This window comes from Polypterus senegalus, chromosome 1 (genome assembly GCF_016835505.1).
Source record: "Polypterus senegalus isolate Bchr_013 chromosome 1, ASM1683550v1, whole genome shotgun sequence".
In the NCBI taxonomy this organism is placed as follows: domain Eukaryota; kingdom Metazoa; phylum Chordata; class Cladistia; order Polypteriformes; family Polypteridae; genus Polypterus; species Polypterus senegalus.
The window spans coordinates 313,244,946-313,265,906 of record NC_053154.1 but is presented as its reverse complement, the minus strand read 5'-3'; the positions used below and the strand labels follow the sequence as shown (position 1 = coordinate 313,265,906).

The 20,961-nt window shown below is 39.3% G+C and overlaps 1 protein-coding gene across 1 annotated transcript in view; it reads left to right on the top strand.

The window, feature by feature from the left end:
• The window catches only part of LOC120516509 (tumor susceptibility gene 101 protein-like), a 48,288-nt gene that overhangs the window by 10,814 nt on the left and 16,513 nt on the right, over positions 1-20,961 (top strand). The window contains exon 2 of the mRNA XM_039738266.1: positions 17,473-17,557. Coding sequence (XP_039594200.1) covers positions 17,473-17,557 — 85 coding nt within the window. The remainder of the gene's footprint in view (positions 1-17,472; positions 17,558-20,961) is intronic.

Here is a 20,961-nt window from a genome sequence, read left to right as displayed (position 1 = left end):
CATCAGGAATAGTAAAGGGAATTAAAAGATACAGACAATGAAATAGCAGATGCCCTAAACTTACATTTTTCTGAGGTGTTTACAAGTGAGCAAGTGGATAACCTGCCAGAGGTAAACACAACTACTAAGGAGGTACTGAGGGATTTGGAAATTGTAGAGGGAGAAGTGCTGCTCAGATTAAATAAGATGAAATCAAACAAATCACCAGGCCCAGATAATATTTATCCTCGTGTTCTTAAGGAGGCTAGTGAGTACATATATAAACCCTTGACACATATTTTTAGGAAGTCACTGTGCACTGGAGAGATTCCAAAGGACTGGAAAATGGCAAATATCATCCCATTATATAAAAAGGGTGACAGGGCAGATCCAAGCAACTATAGGCCAGTAAGCTTAACAAGCATCACAGGAAAATTAATGGAAGGAATTATTAAGGATAAGATTGAGCAACACATGACAAGGACAGGAGTTATTCTGAACAGTCAGCATGGGTTCAGAAGGGGAGGTCGTGTTTTACTAACATGTTGGAATTCTATGAGGAGGCAACAAAAGGATACGATCAAAGTGGAGCTTATGATATTATTTATCTGGACTTTCAGAAAGCATTTGATAAGGTGCCACATGAGAGGTTGGGCATCAAGTTAAAAGAAGTGGGAATTCAGGGTGATGTTTTTAGATGGGTGCAGAATTGGCTCAGACACAGGAAGCAGAGGGTGATGGTGCGAGGAACCTCATCAGAACTGGCGATGTTAAGAGTGGTGTTCCACAGGGGTCAGTGCTAGGGCCGCTGCTATTTTTAATATATATAAATGATTTAGATAGGAATATAAGTAACAAGCTGGTTAAGTTTGCAGATGATACCAAGATAGGTGGATTAGCAGATAATTTGGAATCCGTTATATCATTACAGAAGGACTTGGATAGCATACAGGCTTGGGCAGATTTGTGGCAGATGAAATTTAATGTCAGTAAATGTAAAGTATTACACATAGGAAGTAAAAATATTAGGTTTGAATACACAATGGGCGGTCGAAAATCGAGAGTACACCTTATGAGAAGGATTTAGGAGTCATAGTGGACTCCAAGCTATCAACTTCCAAACAGTGTTCAGAAGCCATTAAGAAGGCTAACAGAATGTTAGGTTATATAGCACGATCTGTGGAGTACAAGTCCAAGGAGGTTATGCTCAACCTTTATAATGCACTGGTGAGGCCTCATCTTGAGTACTGTGTGCAGTTTTGGTCTCCAGGCTACAAAAAGGACATAGCAGCACTAGAAAAGGTCCAGAGAAGAGCGACTAGGCTGATTCCAGGTCTACAGGGGTTGAATTATGAGGAAAGATTAAAAGAGCTGAGCCTTTACAGTTTAAGCAAAAGAAGATTAAGAGGTGACCTGATTGAAGTGTTTAAAATTATGAAGGGAATTAGTACAGTGGATCGAGACTTGTATTTTAAAATGAGCTCATCAAGAACACGGGGACACAGTTGGAAACTTGTTAAGGGTAAATTTCGCACAAACATTAGGAAGTTTTTCTTTACACAAAGAACGATAGACACTTGGAATAAGTTACCAAGTAGTGTGGTAGACAGTAAGACGTTAGGGACTTTCAAAACTCGACTTGATGTTTTCTTGGAGGAAACAAGTGGATAGGACTGGCGAGCTTTGTTGGGCTGAATGGCCTGTTCTCGTCTAGATTGTTCTAATTCTAATTCTAATGCTTGTATGGACTGGATGTTAGGAAAGTTCATGGGGTCCAGCGGCTGTGGGGCATCTGTTGGTGAAGAGATATTCAAGTATCTTGACTTTGGTGACAATGCTGTAATCTTTGCAGAGTCAATGGAGGCTCTTATCGAGAGACTGAGCGAGGGGTCAGAGTGTCTGGGCTTGCGAGTGTCCTGATAAAAACCAAGATCTAGGCCTTTAATGACCTCTTGGGCACAGCCATCAGCAGTGTGTCTGTTTGCGGAGAGAGTGTCGACCTCGTCGAGAGGTTTACTGACCTCGGCAGTGACATTCATGTCTCTGGTGACTCTTCCTGTGAAGTCAGTAGATGGATTGGGAGAACATTGGGGGTCATGAGGTCGCTGGAAAGGGGTGTGTGACGTTCCCGATCTCTCCAAAAGGACGAAGGTCCATGTCTTTAGAGTCCTGGCGCTTCCTGTCTTGCTATATGGTTGTGAGTCATGGGTGCTATCTAGTGACCTGAGATGAAGACTGGACTCCTTTGGTACTGAGTCTCTCCGGCAAATCCTTGGGTACCGTTGGTTTGACTTTGTGTCGAATGAGCGGTTGCTCATGGAGTCCCGAATGAGGCACATTACCTGCATTGTGAGGGAGCGTCAGTTACGGTATTACGGTCATGTGGAGTGTTTCCCTGAGGGTGATCCGGCTCGTAAGATCCTCATTGTTGGGGACCCAAGTGGCTGGACCAGGCCAAGGAGTCTCCCACTTAACACCTGGCTGTGGCAGATAGAGGGTCATTTCCAGAAGGTGGGGCTGGACCGCCTTTCTGCCTGGGGTGTTGGCAACAGGGATCCTGAGCTGTTTCGTCGTGTGTTGGGTGCGGCAACACACTGTACCAGTGCATGCTCCCCGACCTGACTTGATTCCCTTGATAAATAGCAGCAGTTCAAATATTTCTTGCAAATCTCAACTTAAACATTAATGTAATCAATCAAATATAAATCCAAAGCTATTTGCCACTGCCAGGGCATTAATGTTTATCTAGTTTTTTATAGAAAAGCAAGTTACCCTCAGAGTCCAGAGCCACGATCACAACATTATAACAGGCACCTTCCGAACAACAGCAAGTTCACATTTCTAAATCTGTTTTCTTTATTAATCTGAACAGATACCAGCAGAAACATTTTCTTTTATCAGGGAGCAGCATAAACAGTCGTATTTTCAGTAGCAACTCTTTGAGGGCTAATATTTTTTTTTCCCAAAAAACTCAGTTTTCTGAAAAGTACACAAAGCAATGGTTTCACATATAAATCAACAGAAAATGTCTGTTTGCACAATGAGTCGGCTGCATGGCTGTTTTTGAGAGACAGGTGAGCGGCGATGGCAGTGGCAGTGAGACACAATATGGTTTGTACCTCCTGTCATCGTGAGTGTCTGTCCTTCCAGGTTGCCATCGGTGCATTTCTGCTTGGTGTGAATTTCCCTTGGGATTAATAAAGTATCTATCCATCCATCCGAACGTGTTCAGCACCACGATCAGCTGATTCCGGTACCTCACTTTCATTTTCAGTCTCTATCTCCAGATCACTTGCATCAAAATCCGAGTCCGATTCAGCGATAATACGAAAAAAAATCATCTACGGATTATTTCGCTTTGAGCATTCACTTTGGTATCTCTCCACATGCCATGCCATTTTAGAAGTTGTTTGCTCTTTGCTACTCATGTACTCGCAAGGCATCGAGGTCAAATCAGCAAAGATAACTTTCCTTCTAACAAAAGTGTATCGAAAAGCGCTGTAACATGAAGATCACTGATCTCTATTGATCGCTAGTAGGGCTGAGGTTTTCAAAATAATAATAACAAAAACGATAAAATAATTGTCAGCTTTAATTAGTTAATGCATTAACTCCATAATAAAGGGTTAATTTATCCAGCCCTGGTATATACTTATTTGCTTCTGTATAAAGCAATATTTCTACTCCGGGGGGAAAAAAAAGCATCTGTCTGTCTGTTGTAATAACGAGTTACAGTCGCCTCTGAAAGTGTTCATTTGTTTTTGCTACGTACAGAATACATTTCAGGTGGAAATCAAAGGTTGGATATGAGACGAGTACTTGATATTTCAGCTTTTATTTCCTGTTATTAACATCTAGGTGTGTTAAACAATATAGAACACAGGCCCTTTTTGTGTCCGAGTACCAGATTTTGCAGACAAGCAAAGTTATAGGATCATGTGACTGTCAGGTATTTCTTGTTCCCCAGGTGTGTCCGTTTCTGTTTAACCGTTAAGCAGCTCTGGAAGTGAACGCTTCACCTGTGTGGACAGCATTTGATTATTAAAAAGGGTAAACATTCGTCGTCTCCAAGTGCTCACTGTTACATGTGTCCTAGAGTAGTGTTTCACAAGCACAGTCCTGGGGACCAACTGTGGCTGCAGGTTTTTGTTCCCACCAGCTTCTGTTTTTAATTGGACTCCTGGGCTAATTAAATGATGTGTTACTTCCCAAGTTCTATGTTTTGGGAACAGTACAGAAATTAGAAAACTAAGTTTGGTAAAATATACAGTGCATCTGGAAAGTATTCACAGCGCATCACTTTTTCCACATTTTCTTATCTTACAGCCTTATTCCAAAATGGATTAAATTCATTTTTTTCCTCAGAATTCTACACACAACACCCCATAATGACAACATGAAAAAGTTTACTTGAGGTTTTTGCAAATTTATTAAAAATAAAAAAAAAACTGAGAAATCCCATGTACATAAGTATTCACGGCCTTTGCTCAGTACTTTGTCGATGCACCTTTGGCAGCAATTCCAGCCTCAAGTCTTTTTGAATGAGATGCCACAAGCTTGGCACACCTATCCTTGGCCAGTTTCGCCCATTCCTCTTTGCAGCACCTCTCAAGCTCCATCAGGTTGGATGGGAAGCGTCGGTGCACAGCCATTGTAAGATCTCTCCAGAGATGTTCAATCAGATTCAAGTCTGGGCTCTGGCTGGGCCACTCAAGGACATTCACAGAGTTGTCCTGAAGCCACTCCTTTGATGTCTTGGCTGTGTGCTTAGGGTCGTTGTCCTGATGAAAGATGAACCGTCGCCCCAGTCTGAGGTCAAGAGCGCTCTGGAGCAGGTTTTCATCCAGGATATCTCTGTACATTGCTGCAGTCATCTTTCTCTTTATCCTGACTAGTCTTCCAGTTCCATCCCCACAGCATGATGCTGCCACCACCATGCTTCACTGTAGGGATGGAATTGGCCTGGTGATTAGTGGTGCCTGGTTTCCTCCAAACGTGAACCCTGGCATTCACACCAAAGAGTTCAATCTTTGTCTCATCAGACCAGAGAATTTTGTTTTTCATGGTCTGAGAGTCCTTCAGGTGCCTTTTGGCAAACCCAGGTGGGCTGCCATGTGCCTTTTACTAAGGAGTGGCTTCTGTCTGGCCACTCTACCATACAGGCCTGATTGGTGGATTGCTGCAGAGACGGTTGTCCTTCTGGAAGGTTCTCCTCTCTCCACAGAGGACCTGTGGAGCTCTGACAGAGTGACCATCTGGTTCTTGGTCACCTCCCTGACTAAGGCCCTTCTCCCACAATCTCTCAGTTTAGATGGCCGGCCAGCTCTAGGAAGAGTCCTGGTGGTTTCGAACTTCTTCCACTTACGGATGATGGAGGCCACTGTGCTCATTGGGACCTTCAAAGCAGCAGAATTTTTTCTGTAACCTTCCCCAGATTTGTGCCTCGAGACAATCCTCTCTCGGAGGTCTACAGACAATTCCTTTGACTTTATGCTTGGTTTGTGCTCTGACATGAACTGTCAACTGTGGGACCTTCTATAGACAGGTGTGTGCTTTTCCAAATCATGTCCAATCAACTGAATTGACCACAGGTGGACTCCAGTGAAGCTGCAGAAACATCTCAAGGATGATCAGGAGAAACAGGATGCACCTGAGCTCAATTTGGAGCTTCATGGCAAAGGCCGTGAATACTTATGTACATGTGCTTTCTCAGTTTTTTCTTATTTTTAATAAATTTGCAAAACTCTCAAGTAAACTTTTTTCACGTTGTCATTATGGGGTGTTGTGTGTAGAATTCTGAGGAAAAAATGAATTTAATCTATTTTGGATATATATATATATATATATATATATATACTAGGCCGACCGACTTTTAAGTTGACCACTTCTTAAGGCAATTCAATATGTCGTTTAATTTGATATTTTATACAAACTCATTAATTTGGTTATATTGCATTTGAGCGTTATTACTTTAATACTCGTAGTTTCTGTTATTTTTGTGATGAAATTTAAACTTTTTTTCTATATTGAGGTCACCCTTTTGAACCCCCCTTATATTTACTATGCGGTGAGGCATTTGTACTCCCTTAACATTATTTATTTCCAGAGACATAATTTTGTCTATTTTTCCAGCTCATCGCGTACAAAAGCAAGGGAACGATGGGAGCACCAGAACTCTGCTCCCATCATGTCGCATCGTACCGCAAGCTGCAAGTAGCAAGTCTGTGATAAGCGGAATACCACTACGCTTTCCACTCACGGGACGGAAGGACAATCCCGACCGCTTTTATATAGAAGGGTTTATAAAAAGTACCAAGCAGTTATATGGGAATAATGTGTGTTTTTTTTTTTTCAAACAATATTTTCATCTTGATTTTCATTTTACTTTTCTAGGTGTTCTAGTTGTTTAATTAATCCATTATTTACTAATTAGTGGGTCTGATGCTAAAGTACTTGCTTCCTTTGGTTATTCAGTGTTGTTTATCAGCGTGTCTTCTCTGCTCATTTTTAATTGTCATTAATAAGATGCAACAAAGGGGGAAACTACACAGAGAAAGGGCAAAATATAATGAAATCAACAAAGGAAAGTGAAACATTTAAATCTATAGCAAAAGCTTTAGAAATCTTTCTAAAAGTCTTATAAATGTAACAATCACACTGCTGTGCTTTTTTGAATGTAGAATAAAAGAAAAATAATACCAGCTAATTAAATGAGATCAGTGCTGTCAGGTGTTGACACTGATTAGAAATCCGGTTGGAACGAAAACAGGGGGCCACACGACCGAGGTTTGGAAACACTATCATAGAGAGAGGATGTGCAGCCTTATTCACCATGGCACTCGTTTTGTTTTAATTATATCCTCCCTACTACATCCAGGGGTAGGTGATCATGATGATATGAACAGTGGCATTGTGTCTTGTAGGAGTTTACATCATTCATAGGTGATTATAAATTATTTAATTATTTTAGCTCATTTAATCCTCATAATGTTTTTGGCATTGGACTGTTGTGACAAAAATTGAGTTATTTGGTCATAACAAAAAGTGCTTTGCATGACGGAAGAACAACGCCACATTCCAAGAAAAACACTGGCTACCTACTGTCAGATTTGGTGGAGGTCCCAACATGCTGTGGGGCTGTGTGGTTAGTTCAGGGACTGGGGCCCTTGTTAAAGTCGAGGGTCAGATGAATTCAACACAATATCAACAAATTCTTCAGGATAATGTTCAAGCATCTGTCAGAAAGTTGAAGTTACGCAGGGGTTGGATATTCCAACAAGACATTCACGCAGAGGGAGAAGTATTGTACAATGTTCTGGAATGGCTGTCACAGTCTCCTGATTTGAATATCATTGAAAATCTAAGGGATGATTTGAAGCAGGCGGTCCATGCTCGGCAGCCATCAAATTGAACTGAACTGGAGAGATTTTGTATGGAAGAATGGAGAGAAATACCTCCATCCAGAATGCACTCATCAGAGGCTATAGGAGGCGTCAAGAGGCTGTTATGTTTGAAAAGGAGGCTCAACTAAGTATTGATGTCATATCTCTGTTGGGGTGCCCACATTTATGCACCTGTCTAATTTTGTTATGGTGCATATTGCATAATTTCTGTTAATCCAAATACTACTGTTTCATTAAAAGGAAGTTGCTACTTTGAAAGCTCAGCAAATGATAAACAAAAATCCAAAGAATTAAGAGGGGTTCCCAAACCTTTTCATACGACTGTACAGTATTTACTAGGGCACTTAAGCACCCAACCCCCAGTTGCGGCCAGTCTGCCGCTCGCTCTGTGGAGAGGGGGGCTGAACACACCAAAGGAGACGCGGTTGCTCCTCCTAAACTCCTTCTTAAATGGCGATGCAATGGGAAACAAATTACATTTTTATTTTTTATTTTACTTCCTCTTTGCTCGATCTGCTGCTGGCTTGCTACCGTGCTGTGTGATATACCTCTTCCGCGTCGCTTCGAACATTTAAAAACCTGTACAGCAGCTGTCTTAGTCATCTACTCTTTGTCTTTTATTTCCGGCGTCGGCGTGGTTAAATCTTTTGGCACAAAGTCTCGTCTTAATGGTCATGAATTCTTGATATTTTTTTATTTTATAATTTAAAAAGGAATAAAAACTGAAAATCTAACAACATCACATTAAAGTTCAATAAATTCTGAAAATAATGATACCAAATATAAATATGTAGGTTTTAAAATAAGCCTGATTTAAAGCGTGACAAAAAACGTGACCAACAAACGTCACATAAAATCGTTGCAGTTTTAGTCTTGGGGTTTTATATATAGAGAGCAGATATGTAAATCTAGGGGGCTTTGCCCTCCGCTCACTTCGCTTACCAACCCCCGGGTGGACACTACGCGCTAGGGACTTCACGGCTCTGCTGCTCATGTATGGGGAAGCAAACAAACAATTTAAACAGATTATTTTCATGGGAATTGTTACATATGCATAATAGAACTAACTATTTTACATGTCAGAATTGTTCAATCAATTTTGAATACAACTAATCTTGTTCTATTGCATAGCCTATCACTCAGACATAAATTACCCAATTACATTACGATAAATCCTTCCTTTCTACAGTAAATCGGCTGGTGGAAGACTGGAGTTCTGTGTTAACTGTTGTAGATATTCTCCAGGATATTATAAGTTGATGTTTTCATCTTCCACACCGTCGCCACCAACCGTTTCAGCATAGTCTATTGATAAGTATTTAACTGTAAAATTTAATGTGCTGTGTAACCGAACGACAATTTTTGCGTAAATGCTAGATTGCCCATTTCTTCTGTTGATAACCCTTCAGGATGAAATTCTTTATATTTGGACATAAGTCTTCTTTTATTGGGAACTTAAAGGGAGGAAAATATAAACATTTATAAGAGCTGAGCGCGCAGAAACTGTATCTGACAAAAGCATTCACACGAATGAGAGGACCGTTGGCGTGGGCTGTTAACCGGAAATGGTTGAGACGAGGGTGGGACTTGATAAAATCTCTTGGAAATAGTCTTCTCATATGTCAAGATTTTTTTTTTTTATAATAGAGAGATATGTATATATGTATATTACCGGCAATGTGTGAAAAGCAGGTATTGTATAGAACGCCTAGGAATTCCATAGAATGCGTAACATTTTTAAGCAAACCATGAAATGTCTGTGTTACTTCAATATTCCCTGGGCATTGTATGTAACAACTTGGCATTATACAGAATGACTTGCCGGTTTGCCTTTTGGTATTGCACAGATTGCCTAGGAAATGTTTGAAATTTGAATCATTTTACAGTCCCTGACAAAAGTCTTGTCGCTTGTCTATTTTGTAGAAACTCCTGCTATTAACCTGACTTTTAATTAATCAACTGGTGTTAGAAATAGTTTATATGAAAAGCTAAAGCCCTGCCAAATGATGTTTAATGCACTGAAATAAATTAGTTTCACTGAAAAAAGATTTATCATTTAATCAAGACAGAAAGGTAAAATTTGGGCAAGACAAAAGTTTTGTCGCCTATACAGAAAATGAACAACTTTACTGCAAATCCAAAAATATGTCAGCAAATTAAGTAGTGGTGCTGTGAGATCCAAATTTAATATCTTGTATGACTTCAATGACCTTGAAGGACAGCATCCATGCGGTTTGGCAAGGATTCATACAATTTATTGATGAAGTCACCAGGAATAGCAAAGAAAACAGTCTTGCATGCCTCCCAGAGTTCATCAATATTCTTTGGTTTCGTCTTCCATGCTTCCTCTTTCATCCTACCCCACATATGCTCCATGATGATCATGTCTGGTGACTGGGCTGGCCAATCCTGGAGCATCTTGATCTTCTTCGCTTTAAAGAACTTTGATGTGGAGATGGAAGTATGCGATGGAGGACCATCCTGCTGCAGAATTTGGCCTTTTGAATGGTTGGGAATATAAGAGGTAGCTAAGATTTCTTGGTATTTTAGACTACTGATGTTGCTTTCCACCCTGCAGATCCCTCGCATACCCCCATACTGGATGTAACCCCAGACCATGATTTTGCCTCCACCAAACTTCACTGTTTTCTGGGTAAATCTCAGCTCCATGCGGGTTCCAGTAGGTCTCCTGCAATATTTGCGGTGACTGTGGTGTAATTCAACAGAAGATTCATCTGAAAAATCCACCTTCTGCCTTCCAGCGTCCATCCTTTCAGCAGGCTGTGGGCCTTGGCAAATGCCACACGGTTTTTCAATTGTCTTTTGTTTAGTGCTGGCTTATGGGCACTGATTCGACCATGGAGGCCATTTCGAGACAGAATCCGACAAACTGTTCTGGTTGACACAGGGACTTCAGGTGACCAGGTCTCGTGGAGCTCTGCTGCAGTGGAAAATGGGCTGGCCTTGGATTTTCGAGCCAACAAACAGTCCTCTCGAGCAGTTGTCTTGTGGGGTCTTCCTGACCCGGGCTTGTCAAAAACGTCTCCGGTCTCTTCAAATCTTTTTTTTATCCTCTGAACTTGACGTTGAGACACATTCAAGGTGTTTGCCACATCAGCAGTGGATTTGGTCTTCAGCCTCTTGATAATCACCACTTTAGTCTCAGGGTGAATCTTAGGCAGAGGTCTAGTTGCAGTTGATGTGAAGGTCTAGTGTACTGGGGTTCTTTTTATACACACCTGAGACCTAATTGATCCATTATTAGTCACAGGTGAAGCTCCTATGACAAGGCGACAACACTTGTGTCTTGCCAAAAATTGACTCAATGGCTTTACCAAGCTGTGAATATTAGAATACTTTTTGTCAGTTTCGTTTTGCACTGAAACATTATTACAAAAGCTGATGGGATTAAAATGACCCATTTCTTGTAACAAAACCTTGATTAGAAATATATTTTAGCGGCACTTCAGGTCAATTTGTACACAAGCGACAAGACTTTTGTCAGGGACTGTATACTTTGATGTTCCTATTTTATCATTATAGCTGTAGCTGTATATTCCTAAGTATTCTACACAATGCCTAATTTCATGGATTGATGGTAACATATATTTATTAAATAACAAAAGTAAACAAGCTAAAATAATTTTATATTGCTCTTATCAAAACTCAGCTTAGTGCAGCATTGGTTTTCATTTGTTCGTTAACAAATCTACCAAGTTAAAAAAAAAACAAAAAAAAAAAAAAACTTAAAGATGTCTTTCTAAATATGTTCTCTTAAAGTCAGTCATTTTCTAACCCACTTAGTCTTGAACCGTGGTGGTGTTCGTAGCCTGTCCCAGCTAGCATAGAGCACAAGGCAGACATTCTTAATTCTTGACGTGCAATTTATATATACTAGGGGGCTCTGCCCCCTGCTTGCTTCACTCACCCACCCCCAGGAGATGCCGTTGGATCATATTGTCTTGCTGCTGCTGGCGAGCTTCGTGTTCTGCTTGTTGCGCAGGTCATTTAAAAGCTTGCACAGCAGCTGTCTTTTTGCCACTTCGCTTCTCTGCCGCTCATATTGTGAAGGGGTCGCTGAATGCATGCTAAAGAGATGCGGTCGGATTATCTGCTGGCTTGCAGCTGCTCCTGGCGAGCTGCATGTTCTGCTTCTCGTTTGCATTGTTTTAAGAGCTGTGAGCACATGAAGCATGTCTGCCAAACGCATTCCAACAACTGCTAGGTTAGATGTCCATGAACTTGTTTTAAATGTTGTCTCACTGCCTTGTCTCACGTGACGTTAAAGTGTCTCTCGCGGGATGTCAAATTGTCTTCTGAGAAGATCACGTCTCGTCTACCTAGTCTCCCTCCCAAGATTTTTTTTTATAATAGAGAGATATGGATTGCTATTTGACTTGTGCAGTACTTATTACCAGTACTTACACGGTTATTCACACATCTTGACATCTTGCCTAAAGGTGTCTGAGTTGCCTCGAAAGCTTTGCATATTGTAATCTTTTTAGTTAGCCAATAAAAGGTGTCATTTTGCTTGACTTCTCATTTATCCATATTGGCTAACACAGTGCAACACCTTAGTACTATTATTTACATATAAATAATAAACATGGCACAAACTTTTAAATAAAACATAACTCTGCCAAATGTTCATGAGGTGTTTAGCATGAAGATGCAAGGCTATCCTGCGTAACATGTTTACAAGTAAAACATACAAATTTTGTGTTTAAGCTAGGAGGGCTATTTGTTTACTAAGCAACAGTGTCAAATTCCTCTTTAGACAGATGTACTTTATTTGTCTCCAGGTGGAAATAAGAACTTCACAGAAGCTCAAGAAAGAGAAATCTATAAATAATCTATAAATAATAACACAAACAACAGTCCCCTTAACACACATAAGAACTTCTGGCTTGGATACTGGAGAACTGCTGCAACCAATGACGGGGCTCTAGGCAGCAGTAAGATGGTCAGACCAATCTAGATGTTCATTTGAATGCCTTAACATTTGAATACAGCAGGTCCAGCTTGTTGTGTCTGAACATGCCGTTAGACGTCGGCTCAGAATTACTCACCATTGTGTTGCTGAGTTTATAAATGAGCATCAACAGGATGATGCGGCTGCTCCTAGGCAGTAACGTGGAGAAATTGTCAGTTTTTCAAAGTCTGGGTCACACTTATCGGCTTTGTGATGTGCTCACATCTCCTTCATAAGTCTCCAGACCCTCTCCTGCTTTTACCTTTATGTCTGATCATATCAGAAGAAAACTATCCTGCATTACATAGCATCTATGATACATTTAAGCTGTGTCTCCACAATAAATAAATACCACAGTACCAGGGATACTCCTGGACTCTTCATAACATGTACAAGTTCGTCCACCTTATTTAAAAGCACTGGAACATTCCACATTAATGGAAACTGTCTAGTTCTGAGGCCTTTCCCGTATTCTTTACATCTTTGGATGAGCTGCCTCTGTGATCAGGTGCAACAGGCAGTGGTGATCGCAGAGCTACCAGCTGAGGAGGGAACATTTACTCTTTACTTGCACAGAGTCTGCTATATTCCCCGATGTTATAGATATAGGTAGCCATCAGATTCTTCCAAACCTCTTCATTCAAGTTGTGATATCTTTCAAGTTCTCAGTTCATCCAAAAAGTGGTTAAAACGAGAGGACCGCTTGAGTCTGCATCTGTGATGGCAGCAGTATATCTTCTTTTAAGATTAACGGTAACAAGCCAGAAGCTACATCTTAACATGATCATTAATAATAATTAAATAAATTGATTAATAGTCTTAAAAAAAGACTCTTGTCCCAGAAAAAGAAGAGGCAGTGCTCCTGTAAAAGGCTGCTGCTTGCATGGCACCCAAAAGCTTTCAAATTAAAAATGTGTGCTGCTGTACTCAACACAAGCTCGATCACCATCCAAACTCGGACAAGCAGAATCCACTTAAAATAATGGGGAAAATGAACATCGTCTGAATCAAGATTATTATAGGTTGTGAAAACTAAAATCAAAACTGAAACTATTATTGAAAAAACATTTTCATAAACTGAAATAAAATAATTAACAAAACCAAAATGAAAAACTAAAACTAAACAAAACTATTAAAGCAGCTGGAAAGACTAACTGAAATCAAATAATAATTTACTAAACATAATTTTAGTTTTCATTTTTGAATGAATATTCTTGCTGTTAGTTTTTAACCTTTATAACTTTTAACTCCTTAAAACTGAAAATCATCCACCACGAGCCGCCTGCATATATTCATCCAGTGGTCGGCAGCTGGTGACGGATGGCGGGTGTTCACACAGCATTTGCGGTGACAAAGCGAGCTGAATACATGCGTAAAGTGTATGGAATAGAAAGTGACTTATGTGCCGCCTTTCTTTGCGTTTGTGTGTGTGTGTGTATGTGTATATATATAATATTTTATATATATATATATATATATATATAATATATATATATATAGTTTCACAAATTTAGGTGTGAAAATGGATTCCACTTTAAAATCTTGCTTTTTTCCTGTTGAAGCAGCTGTCAAAAGTCAAGCCTGTTTTGTCTAAATGCAGCCTTGAAACAGTGATCCATGCTTTTATAACCTCTCATCTACATTACTGCAGTCAGCTTTTTTTTTTTGGAATTAGCCAGGCCAACCATTGCTCACCTACAGCTGGTGCAAAATGCCGCTGCTCGATTTTTAACTGGCACAAGAAAGCATCAGCACGTTACCCCGATTTTTGGCTTCCCTTCAGTGGCTTCTGGTTTGTTTTCGATTCCATTTTAATGTCTTTGTATTTGTCTTTAAATCCTTTAATGGTTGTGCCCCATTCTATTTGTCGGAACTGCTGCACCCTTATGTACTGTAACTCCAAAACTCTGGAACGATTTGCCTTTGCACGTTAGGCAGACTCCTTCACTTGCTGTCTTTAAATCTTATTTAAAAATGCACTTTTACTCCGTGGCCTTTAACCCAGTATGATATGTTGACTGTCTGTGTACTTTGTATTATGAATCTCTTCAGCTCTTTTGTGTTTGTGTTTCTGTTACTTTTCCCTTTGGTTATTGTTGGTCTGATATGTTGGGTTTTTATTGTGCTGCACTTTGGTCAGTCTTGATGTTGTTTGTGTGCTTTATAAATAAATAAATGTGTGTGTGTATATATATGTTTTTTAGTTCATATTCACAGCTCAAAATACCTGATATTGTGAAAATAATCCAGGAGCAGAATTATGTTTTAAAATATCTGTCCCAATTTTTTTCTCTGTCTCAAAATTAGATAGCTGAAATATCATATTCTTTTAGTTCTTAACATCAACCTTATCGTAGATATTTCATACCAGGAATTTTTTTCTGCCTTGCATCCAACCCTGCTTGGATAGGCTCCAGGTTTCCTGTGATCCTGCTCTTCATAAACAGGTTTAGATAATGTATATATTGTTCTTAATCTCAGATGCTGTCATTTTGTGCCTGTCCTTGCTCTGCTCATTATGGGTTTACTGTTCTTATGGTGGGCTATTCAAGTCTCACTGCCCCTTAACACTACATTCTTGTTTTCTTTTGTTTCCCTCAATACAGTTAGGTGGGGTCTGCACACTGATTCAAGCTTAAGAGCCTTGTTCTTCCTTAGCCCCCATGATTTTCATGGTGACACCTGTCAGAACACAGTAGAATCTCTTAATTTTTTTTTTTTTTTTTTAAACATCTTTTCAGGCCTGCAGGTGCAAAATTCTTTCTATAAATTGTTTGTGTCTGAGTTGGAATCAGATCAATAGGGCTGGTAGAACATAACAAAGCCCAGTGTTTGAGAGTTTTGAATGCAATATTGAAGGCATTCATTATAATCACATTGTCGTTGGAGCAGGATATGTTGTTTGCTGTAGAGACTTGGAGTAAAAAACCCTTACACCTTAAAATTCACCTAGTTTTCATTACAAATTGTCCCATTCTGGGCAATAAAAAGAAAAGGAAAAAAAGTGTCAACAGTCAGCGCAGATTTGTTCAGCACAAATGACATAGAAAATATTAAAAAAATTATAAAATTGTGTAAAATTGTTCGTATTCAGTACCTGGTTTTGATTATGCTTGTTTTTATCCGATAAAAACAAATCTAAATAGTAAAGTGTGTTTTGTAGTGTAGTAAGCTGCCACTAACATTAAACTCATATCCAAACCCATTAAGTGTACACAATGAAGGAAAACTAAAACTAAACTGAATTCCCAAGTAAGGTGAGAAAAAATATAGAAATATAAACTAATATAAAAAAGCTTAATTACTCCTCTTTCTTTCGTGTAAGGGCTCGTTTATACTTCACTCTCAGAACGCATACGCACACGCATCATGGCTGCCACGCATTTTCAGCATTCATTTGATGTGTCCTCTAAGCACATTCTCCAAAATCAAGACGCATGCACGAGTTGCAGGACCAGCAGAAAGTCGTGGCAGTGTGACAAAAGTCGGAATGTGACATCAGAGTCTCTGTTTACTATCGATTTTGGCTTTTATGTAAGTAACATATAAATGTTAATGTTTTTGGCACATGCACCGTCCTTTGTATGTAAGAGCCAGATTGAATGTTATTTACCTATTTACCTTTATTTATTTACTTACTTCCTACTGTCACAAGTAGAGTGCAGAGCTTCCCATGTACATATACAAAGTACAGCGATGGCAAAAGTGCATTTTTGATCCGATGTAGAACCGTCGTCATGATTTGAGTTTACCTCAGTTATAGCGCGTCTATGTGAAAACAGCAGTGTCAAATGTGGGGGGCGGGAAGTTGGGATCGTGATTGCGGCTGAGAGAATAAAACTGAATTAAAAAAAAAAACGAAGTTAACCTTTACAAGTATCCTAAATTACACCGGCTGTTACAGACTGGAATCAAATGTATGGTTTTTATTCTAAAATAGTAAGAATATGAGCAGCTCACTTCTCATATTTGGACTCGTCCTGGATCAAACCCGTGAAGCTTTGATTACCAGTCAACAGTTGATACCGTTGCTCCACCGAACCTGTCTTATCAACTCTGTGTCAATGTTGCACCGTAACGCGGGTGCTTTTTCTCCATTTATATTTTTTGAATAGAAGAGTATTTGTTCTATTATTATTTGTATCTTTTGTGAAAGTATTTCTTTGATATTTCTATGAATTCAGGCTTCACACATTATATACTTCATGTCTACATTTTGTCAGTTATTACTAAAACATGAAAAACGTTTCTGTTTTAATGATGTGTTTACATAGATCGTTGTAGACACGGAACACACATGAAATGCATGCGTTCCAAATAACAATAAGACTTTGGAAACAAATTTGTGCAAAACTTCTATGTTAAGACAGAACATAACAGAGTTGCCTCGAAAGCTTGCATATTGTAATCTTTTTAGTTAGCCAATAAAAGGTTTCATTTTGCTTGACTTCTCACTCTATACAACTCTAAGGAACTGACACGCAGATTAACAGACTTGAGCTGAGAAAAATATGCGGCGGTGGGGGATGTGATAGCAGGCTGCTTGCTGTTTATCCACACATTTACAGGACAAAAGACGCTGACGGACAGGTGCGAAGCATTTTAAGGTGGGACGGATCTACGAGTTTTTTTGTAGGCTCTGGTAATTCTAGTGTTAAAAAGCACAGCAACCCCAGCACTGATCCCTGGAGGTACACCACTTATAAAATCGCCTCATTCTGAAAATATTTCCCTGCACTTTAATCTCTTGCTTCCTGTTTGTTTGATTGGTTTATTGAAATATGTTCAGTACTTGAAATGTGTTCATTGTTTGCATTGTTTATATAAGTTTTGGGACAACTTAGTTTATTAGATTAACAAACAAGCTTGATGCATTGAATGGGCTCCTCTAATTTGTGAAATTTCAAATTTTTTTAACATAGAGAAAAGCCAAGCAAAATGACACCTTTTATTGGCTAACTAAAAAGATTACAATATGCAAGCTTTCGAGGCAACTCTGTTATGTTCTGTTTTAACATAGAAGTTTTGCACAAATTTGTTTCCAAAGTCTTATGTTCAGAAATTTTTCTTGCTTGAACCCCTGCAAACATAAATAATTTGTTTTCCTTTCTTTTTTAGTACAAATACAGAGACTTGACGGTTCGTGAAGTCAACAATGTAATCTCAAATTACAAGGACTTGAAGCCTAGTATGGATGCTTATGGTAAGTTGGCCAGTTACCAAGCGAGTGGAGGTAAGGACTGCCGTTACGTAACTGTCACAGAAAATGAAGGATCTGTGCATCGTGCACTTACATTACATGAGCTGTTCTCTTTATCATTGTTTTATTGTGTTTGACAGTGCTATGTAATTTGACAGATGTTCTTACTTTGACATCTTACTTTATATTCTGATGTTGGGCACTGCTGTGTTCCAGCTGCAGAAACATGGGTTCAAATCCTTTCCTAGTCACATTTTCAAAAGAGTTTGCTCATTCTCCTCATGTCACTTTTTTCTTTTTCTTGACTGTAAATGAACATCTCTGATATAAAAGGCATAATTCCTATCCTTTAGTGGTTAAGGCATCCTACAAAATCATCACCAACATAACGTAACCATACTTCAGCGCCACTGCCTCTATAATAAGGCCTTTATAATGTAATTCTTTTATCACAATAAGTTCATTGTACTCCTAATAATTCATACTTTTATAGACAGAAGTGTTAGAAGTGACTGGACAGATCCAAGCAACTATAGACCAGTAAGCTTAACGTGCACCACAGGGTAAGTAAATGGAAGGAATTGTTAAGGGCAAAATTGAGCAGCACATGTCAAGTATAGTTACTGAACAGTCAGCATGGACTCGGAAGAGGGAGGTCATGTTTTACTAACATGCAGGAATATGTGAGGAAGCAACAAAATTATACAATTAAAGTAGAAGATATAATATTTATCTTGACTTTCAAAAAGCATTTGATAGGATGCCACATGAGAGGTTGGACATCAAACTAAAAGAAGTGGGAGTTCAGAGTGTGGTGTGTAGATGGGCACAGAATTGGCTCAGACACAGGAATTGGGTGAAGTTAAGAGTGGTTTCCAGCAGGGGTCAGTGCTAAGGGACACTGCTATTTTTAATAGATATAAATGTTACTTATATTCCTATCCAAATCAAGCTGAGGTTAAGTTTGCAGGTGATACCAAGCTATGTAGATTAGCAGATCATTTTGAATCTGTTATATCAGACCAGAGAGTCTTCAGGATTTGGCAGATTTGTGGCATATGAAATGTATTGTCAGTAAATGTAAAGAATTACTGTGGGAAGCAAAAATGTGAGGTTTCAATACACATTGGGAGGTCTGAAAATCAAAAGTACATTTTATGAGAAGGATTTAGGAGTCTTGGTGGACTCGTACCTCTCAATTGCCAGACATTGTTCAGGAGCGATTAAGAAGGTTAAAATAATGTCAGGTTATATAGCGCCTTGATGTGTGGAGTACAAGTCACAGGAGATTCTGCTCAAGCGTTATAACACAGTGGTGAGGCCTCATCTGGAGTACTGGGTGCAGTTTTGATCTCATCATATTTTTTTTTTTTTAATACAGTTGTCTGCTAATCTCCAGAAGATGAACCGCAGTTCACATTATATAGGCCTCTGGTTGGCAGTAAAATTTGTAGAACAGCCTGTTAGACAAGTTTTGAGTAAAGTAGAGGCTACTAAGCTGAAAATTCAAATGTTTCTGGCCACAGGAATATCTGACTGTTTTAAGATTTGAGCATCCCAAATGAGCTTTACACATTCATTGCCAGGATGCTGCAGTATAGGTCTACAGGATTATGAACTCTGTCAAAACTTGTAAAGAAATTTATTAGAAAACAGCAGTTTTATTCTCAACAGTAACTCTCTTAAAATGTTAAACTGTTCATTACTTTATTTTTACCAGCAACACCACTAGAAGTCTCCGTTTCAATCTGAGTCCTGGAAGCATAGGACCTCGCAGAGCGCAGGCAAAGAAGCACATGTGCCGCAAATGTAACACATTTCTTTGCGCTTTCCACTACACATTTGGTAGCTGGTGACTGTTTGTGCTCAGTGGGGGGCAGAATGTCCTTATTGTGCTACCCTTACAGTCGGACGCCTTATGATGAAGAAACTCCTCTGGGGCAGCTCTCCCCATCTGTATCAGAGCCTACAGGTTCCTTCTCATCCAATTGTTTGTCACTGTCTCAATCGCTGAGACATTATGAGCAAAATGTTCATCTTCAACTCAACAACCGAGTTGTTTCAAAATATAAAATATCTTTTTCATGGACTATGTAGTTATAGCACTATTTTTTGCAAGGTTTTGCAACAAAAAAACTTCTGTGACTATCCACTAGATGGCAGCATTCGAGTAGGAAACTGAGCTGCAATAGCAAAGCACATCAGCAAGCGGGCTGCGTCTATAGGGGCTGAATACTGAGATGCGGCTTCTGTCGTGTGTCACGTTTTTATAGGCTCAGTAAGATACGACTTAACGTGTACCTCACGTTCAAAATGTTAAGACTGGGCTGTGGGATTTATATGTTCTTTAGTAGAAATAATTGTACTATTGTTCTTCTTGTTTTATTTTCCCAGCAGACCAGCATGCAGGTTTTCTTGATACGCGTAAAGACGTCCGGGATAACATTTTTTTTCTGCCCTCCTGTTCAATGAACTTAACTCTTTCCCCTTAATTTTTTATTTATTTATTTAACAGTGGAGCACAGAGAGGTTGATTGATTGTGGGCTGTGTTCCATTTGAACTTGGAAGTCACAATTTCCAAGTTCAGAGTAAGAAGTTTCTTCTGCAATGCCCCTACTAGTCGGATTTCCTACTTGGAGAGTTGGGAGAGCCTCACCAATCCTGACCTCAAAATCCAAGATGGCCGTATTAAATGTAGTATTATATTGTTTTATAGCACTTGTCTGTGTCTTATTTCATCAGCCGTACACACACTGCTGGCCAGCATCTTTCTGTGGAAATATTGATGCGGTGTTTGGATGAACAAGATGCAGCGTGTAACGTGTTATCATCTTGTTTAGTAGTTGTCTCTATTCCGAATGAGCAAGCACAGCAGGTTTTCCTGATGGCACCCTTATTAGTTTTCTGAAAGTTTTACTGGAACACACTCGACATTCCCAGCTCTGACTTGCATATTCGGATGTTGATGGAGCGCAGGATTGGTGTAGACAGCTGGTGTATGGAAACTTATGGCCTACCTTGTATAATTCCCAAAGTTAAAACAGCCAATTTAATGAGTGTACAATTAGCCAAAAATCTAAAGTGCTTTAATGTTAAAGATTCTGATGGTTTTGGTGCATTTGTATACAATGTGTTTATCTGTATATATTTTTCAGACTGAAATGTAATTTAAAACAATTAACCAATGTACAGGCAGTCCCCGGATTACGTGCGAGATAGGGACTGTAGGTTTGTACTTACGTTGAATTTGTATGTAAGTCGGAACAGGTCCATTATTTTAATAAATGCCATTGTTGGCCGACTGTAACCAAGTGCTCTGCCAATGAATGATGGAGTTTCACCTCTCTCTGACCTTTTTATTATTTCTACTTTATTTTCAATGGTGATGGTTTTTCTTTTCTTTACT